The sequence below is a fragment of the Dasypus novemcinctus genome, chromosome 8, assembly GCF_030445035.2.
Source record: "Dasypus novemcinctus isolate mDasNov1 chromosome 8, mDasNov1.1.hap2, whole genome shotgun sequence".
NCBI lineage: Eukaryota > Metazoa > Chordata > Mammalia > Cingulata > Dasypodidae > Dasypus > Dasypus novemcinctus.
This window is the reverse complement of record NC_080680.1, coordinates 46905116-46912131: the sequence shown is the minus strand read 5'-3', so window position 1 is coordinate 46912131 and position 7016 is coordinate 46905116. Positions and strand designations below refer to the sequence as shown.

At 39.1% G+C, this 7016-nt stretch overlaps 1 protein-coding gene across 1 annotated transcript; it reads left to right on the top strand.

Annotated features, from left to right (window-relative positions):
* Positions 1 to 979: 979 nt before the first annotated feature.
* Positions 980 to 4503, top strand: LOC101415097 (prorelaxin). Its single transcript, XM_004457419.4, has 2 exons — positions 980 to 1184; positions 3043 to 4503. Exons 1-2 carry the CDS (start codon positions 980 to 982, stop codon positions 3324 to 3326), a joined length of 489 nt encoding a protein of 162 aa, XP_004457476.1. The 3' UTR covers positions 3327 to 4503.
* Positions 4504 to 7016: the final 2513 nt, after the last annotated feature.

The window sequence follows — 7016 nt, the reverse complement described above, 5'->3', positions numbered from 1 at the left end:
GGGAACCAAACCTGGAACCTCTCATGTGGGAGGTGGGTGCCCAACTGCCTGAGTTACATCTACTCCCTCCACTGCTTTAAAAAAATCTTTTCTGTTTCCATGTATGTAAATATGTTTGTCCTCCAGTTTCCAGTGATAAAGAATAAAATCTCAAATTAATATATTTAGACACCTGGTTATAGTCTCCCAAAGGAGTGGAAGTAAAATTGGTAGAAAGTAATAGTGTCTGATTTCTCCTCACCGTAAAATCTACCAATCCAGCTTTCCTTCAAATCATAAGAAGCCTAGAGGCGACTGTTATCAGTCCTTGTCAGGATTCCTGGAGGGCACATTTAAGTACAGACCTCCTAAGATCTGTGTTTAAGATCCTGATCCTCTGCAATAAGGAATGGGAATGTGAGCTGTAAACGTAAAATATCGGGAATTTTACAGTCGTAACAGGATTCGGATTTAAATTGATCCACTTGTCAATAATTGATCAATTTATCCGTTATATAACAGATACTATACTATTTAAATGTAAATGTGTGTAGATTGGAAGGGTACACAAATATTCACACTGGAAATTTCTGTGTTGTGAGAATATGGGTGATATTAATTTAATGTTTATGTAATTTAGTGTAATGGCTATTCTTGCTTTCTAATAAAGAAAGGTCTTCAAATATTAACTTTACGTGGGCACACAAAGTGGTTTGAGGGTAAGGGAAGACAGGAAAAAAACTGAAAAGGGCCGGCCAAGAGCAGAGGAAGGATGGGCTAGTGGAGGGAGGGCACAGAAGGTAAACAAAAGGAGAGAGGAAAATTCTGTGGAGGAAAGTGGGGAAAGGGGTGGGGCTGGGGACCTTAAACTCAAGGTCTAAGAGGTAGACCCAGGGCTATAAAAGCCTGGTGGAGCCAGGCTGGGACAGCAGCCCGAGGGCAACAGCAGCAACCCTTAGAGAAGGCAGATAGCCTCAGAGCAGGAGAATCTGGGTCCAGGATGGCGCGCCGGTTCCTGTCCGTCCTGTTAGGAGTCTGGCTGCTGCTCGGCCAGCTCCCCAGAGAGCTCTCGGCCCAAGAGAACAAAATTCAGCTATGCGGCCGCGAATTAATCCGTGAAATCATCCGTATCTGCGGCCAGCTCAACTGGAACACTAGGGCTCTGAGCCTGGAAGAGTCACAGGCGGGATTCCGACCTCGCAAAGGTGAGCGCGAGCGCCCCCGCCGGTCTACACTTCCCATTGGTTGGCGGCGGCCTGCGGCCCAACGGAAACTGCGGCCGGCAAGGCCCGCTTGAGCTCTCATTGGCTGCCCGCGCTTAGCGCGCACGGTATCGTCGCCGCCGCCTGAAGTTGGCGTTTTCTTTGTAGCTTGCTTTTATTCCAGGTTCTCGCCCACAATCTCAACAGCAAGCCCGGAAAGTTGCGGTAATAGCAAACTGCCTTACTGAGAGGCACTTGTGCACTTCACCACCTATCAACCAGGGTGACGGGGTGAAGGAAGGGGAAGCCGCGAGGGCATTAATGCTCCCACAGGCTCCGCAGGAGGCAGTGGAAGGACCTGGCATCGCCAGAGAGACGTGGTATCAGTCACTGAATGTTCAAACTAAGCTTAACGGCATAAAGAAGACGGAAGACATGAGCTGGTTACAGCTGGTTCCCAGTAAAAGTTCCCGCCTTCACTTTTGCGTATACTGTGATGCTTTTGAAGAATAGGTTTCTTCCCAGGGGACACATAGAACTTGAGCAGTGGCTGATCCACAGCATTGGAATAAGCAGCACACACAGTACATTAGTACTCAGTGCACCAACACCACACAAATACTAATCTCTATTTAAAACAGCCTTATTGGGATATAATTCACACTTCATAAAATTCACCCTTTTAAAGTGTACAACTGAATGGTTTTTAGTATATTCTTAGATATGTGCAACCATCACCACAGTCAACCTTAAAATATTTTCATTACCTCAAAAAGAAACCCCGCACTCTTTAGGTCTCACCTTCCTATACCATCCCTCTGCTCTGCAAGTCCTAAGCAATTACTAATCTATGTATCCCTAAAGATTTACCTATTCTAGAATGTCATATGAATGGAATCAAATAGTATGTGATCTTTTGTGACTGCCTTTTTCAGTTAGCTTAATGTTTTCAAGATTCATCCAAGCTGTTGCATCAGTCTGTACTTACTTCCTTTTTGTGGCAATATTCCATGGTCTGTATACGTTTCGTTCATCTATTTCACGATTGAAGTTTGGGATGTTTCCACCTCATGGCTATTATGAATAATATTGTTATAAACATTCATGTGCAAATTTCTACTTGGATATATGTTTCATTTCTCTCAGAAATATACCTAGGAGTTTCCTTGATATGACTGGGAATACCTAGGAGGGTCATATGTAAACTGTTTAAAGACAGTGGTTTGGAGTTAATGTTCTTTTATCCATTTCTCTCTTTAATGTAAAATACCATTGATTTGAAGTAAATATTATGGGGAAGAGAAATTGTTAAATAGATGTTTGAGGAAGTCAGAGTTGTATCACCTGTCTCTTAGATCAGGGCAATTGAAAATTCAGCCTTTTAACTATCTGGAAGAAGTAATTTGCCACCACGGAACACTTGATTGCCTAAAATAATTAATATGCTTTGCAAGAGTTACTATCATAGCACAAAATTGCTTATCAATGGAAGAAAATTACTCAAGTAAGGAAAATATATCTGTGGCCAAATAGTGTTTTCTATGGCCAGTTTGACTGTAGAAAAATAAGAGATCAGTATTAGGGAGAATGAAAGATACCAAAGTGAAATTTGTATGACAGTCATGGGAAGAGACAACGCAGGGATGGAGTGGAGTGAGGCAGAACCTTGGTAATATTGTAGAACTTTAAGCTTCCAACGGTAAGTAAGCTACTTTTTCAGATAATAGGACACTTGCCGATGGTTTCGATGTTTATTATATTGAGTCAATGCTTGCCTTGTTGCCATGCAAAGTTTTATAATTTCCTGATTCTCCTTGACATGAATATGTTTTCACCTTCTCTCACTTTTTAAATTTAACAGAAATTGTGCCATCATCCATCAACAAAGATGCAGAAACCTTAAATATGATGTCAGAATTCAGTCCCGATTTGCCACAGGATCTGAAGGCAACCTCAGATCTCAGCCTTGAAAATTTTAAGAAAGATATTCAGAGGAGCCAAAGTGAAGTAGAGGACAACAGTCCTTTAGAATTAATTGACATAGGCTTGGATAAACATTCCCGAAAAAAGAGATCCATCACGTCTATAATTGATCAGTGTTGTCAGGAAGGCTGTACCACAGAAAGTCTTGCTCCCCTATGTTAAACTGTGTGTTTCTTTTCTTATAGTCATGTGTATTCTCCATGACATATTCACTGATGCCTGTGTTAGGCGCCACTGATTATTGGGAACATCAGAAATCATTTTTAGTGTTTGAATCTTTGATTTGGTGTGCAAGAAAATAATCTTTGCATTGTTGGATTTTCTATCAGTAATCTTTTTAATGCTAGAAATCTTTTTTGTTAATGGTATAATTGCATTAATTGCATTTTTATCTGCCTAACTTAAATAGTAATAAAGTCTATCATTTTAACCATGCAGAATAATTCTGTTTATACAATGGCTAACACCTGGTAGATAAAAATACACCTAAATGTTTTATTAATACTAGCTCTTAACTGGTTGTATGTAAAGCCACAAAACTTGGACTTTTCTAATAGATCTGAAAAGGTTTTTGTGTCTTATTGAACTATTCACTGCAAACAATCAGACTGAATGCCAAATCAATTTAGTTTAGTTGGAGCTCATATAATCTCAAGTCATTTTAAACTAGTGTTCTTCCCTGAGCTCTACCTTCTAAGAGATTAAAAAAATGAATAATTCTTCAAAATTAAAAAAATGAATATATATAGATGAGAATAAACAACCCAGTGTCATATATTACAGAAGAACTAGGTTAGGACAAGAACATATTTTATGCCCACAGTTTAAGAATTTACAAATCATTTCTGTGAGCAAAATCACTGTGAAATATGAAATGTGTTAGAATGGTAAATAAACTGACATGGTTATTATCTTAGTACTTAGACAGTTCCTTCAACCTACAATACCCATTAATTTTTAGACATCATCCATAGAAGACCTGAACTTAAAGAGCAAGTTAATCTCCTCTATCAAATGTCTGCAAACAGATTTCAAGAGATGAAGAGAACAATTCCCATTTTCTAAGTCCCCACACAAGGCTAATTATGACCAAGCTTCTGAGATTTATTAAGTTTTCACCGAGTCCACTTTGTAGAGTTTCAATAAAGGGCTGTAAACCACCAGGGACAAAGTTAGACAGACCCCTTCCAAAAATGAAGATTCCAGCCCAGAAGAATGAGGGCAATCCCGTGGAAATTTAATGCCTGGGCAGGACGATGAGGCTGCCCCAGAAGGCAGAAGGAGTTCCCAGACCCCTACCTTGTCCCATAGCCTCATCCCCTTCTCCACAAAATCCCTGGAGGCAGGGCACACAGAAACAATTCAATTGTTCTTCTGATTATATGAACAGTTTTAAAGTGATACAAAGATAATATGTGGTAAATCATATAGCATAAACTCTTCACTAACTATGAATATTTTCAAAATATTTAATTTTTGAGCTCCTGAAAGTGTGCCTAAAATCCCATGAAAAACTGATGATTATAAGCTTAATTTATTTCTATAAAAATTTACTCCGTTTATACATATGTATATGTATGGATTAGATAGTGTCCTTTGTAAAACACCGAACACCCTACAACGGTGGCTAAAAGAAGCCTAGGGAGTCAGCCTCTAGCCCTGGCCCAGCATCTGAAGGATGCCAGCAGGATCCTCCCACTTTACCAGTCACCTGTCCTTTATGCGCTCCACCTTGTGGTCCCGCAATAGCTGCTGCACCAGCAGTGTCAGTCTGCGTTTGGGTAGGGAAAGAAGGAGAAATAAGAAACCTTAGTGCCTGACTCAGGAAAGCAAAGATTTTGCCAGAAACCTCTACACTTGTGCTTCTGTTGCATTGGCCAGAACTGTGTCACATGGACACTGGTAGCTGCAAGAGACACTGGGAAATCATTTTTAATGCTTACAACCTTGAGAGTTGAGATAGGCAAGGGAGAAAGGTCTAGAAAGGGAGATTGGGTCAGTCTACCTACAGCTTCCTTCAAGCCCATTGCTCTAGTACCTAAATGACTTTTCCAAAGACATGAATCTTTATCAATCTTTACCATTCAGAATAAGCTCTAATTGGAGCTGGAACCAAGAGACACCATGAAAAAAAGAAATAGGGCTTGGGAATCAAAGGTATGGGTAGGAATCCCAGTTCCAACCCCTACCCACTGTTTGCATCAGCACATTTATATTTTCCCTTGAAAAAGATTTCTCTGTAGTTGCAAGTTTAGAAAGGCTGTGGAGCCTTAACTTGCTTTAGCTGTAGGTAAACCCACATCTGTGGGTGTGTGCTAGCCAGAGTTGCATTGGACAAATTACTTGAGCTCTCTTGACTTGCTTCCTCTTTCTGTACAATGGGGAAAATCATCACCTCACTGGACAGTAGCAAGAACTACATAAGACTAACCAAGTAAAGGGTTCAGTACACAATAAGCACTCAGCAAATGTATATTGCTACCCCCTTCTCTTTTTCCACTGTGTGGTCTCCTCAGACATGGCTCATGATTCATTTGGTCTGCCTACATGCAGACAGGCTACCTGGACTACGTCTAAACAGTTTCTGAGCCTCCTCAACTGAAGACCATGTCCTTATAATCTTTTTATCCACTATAACAGTGCCGAGCATATACTAGTACTCCACAAATGATCATCTGAACAAATAATTCCTTGCTGCTTTAACTGTTGCTTACACAGAACTAAGTTGATACTAAAATAATTTCTCTTGCCTACTGTTCACAGAATTGTTATGTACAAATTTTTAAAAATTAAAAAACATGGTACATTCAAAAAGAAAATCTGACGTTTCTCTATTTTATATGAGGTACTACTAGAGAAATACATAGAAAAGAAACACTATTCATAAACACTGACTTCTTTCACAATGTGAGCCACACAAGATATTTATTTCCCTAAATAAATGCTCTAATATTTTATGATGTTCATAATCTATCTATGCATCTCCACCTAAAGCTAACATTTCCAAGATTTGAAAAAAAAAATCCTGCATATAAACATCGAATGATTTACGGCTATTTATTATAAGACTTCAATCTGTTTGTAAATTATTTTTCCATTTTTGCATAGCATATTTCAAGTCAGTAAAATTACGGATATTTTACAATTCTTTTAAAATAGAAGACAATTTTTAGAAAGGAATTTTAGTATAAAATTGACGCCTGGAAATTCATTCAATTACAGCCTTACACCTGGATTATTTTCCAAAGTCTGTGAACCCATTAAAAAAAAAAAAGGTTTTCAGAAGCCTCTCCCAGTTTGCTTGATCTAGTGAATAATCATCTAAAAAGAACTGATTCTGACCTTCCTATAGCTCTAGGTAGGTAATGTTTAAGGAGTAAAGTATTGTCTATCATGTGAGGAATGACGACAGCGCCCTCTTCTGTTAGCAAGGAATTGGATATTTTCAATTTGGAAGTAAGAATATTTATGGATTTATTTTAAAACTAGTTTAGTGGGTGGACTGTAGGAGAGTGTGGGTTATGGTGTGGACCATTGACCATGAGGTGCAGCGGTGCTCAGAGATGTATTCACCAAGTGCAATGAATGTCTCATGACGAAGGAGGTTGTTGTTATGGGGGGAGGAGTGGGGTGAGGAGGGTAGGGAGTATATGGGGACCTCATATTTTTTTAATGTAACATTAAAAAAAAAAAAAAAAGGAAATAAAAACTAGCTTAGTTTCCTTCAAGCATCCAGACCTACTAAGTGGAATAGAAGTAATTTGAGTAGATTTTGACATAAACAAATTAGGCTTTAAAATGTGGTCCTGGTTTCACTTAAAAATTTACTGTGTATTTTGAGGGTTGCTAATT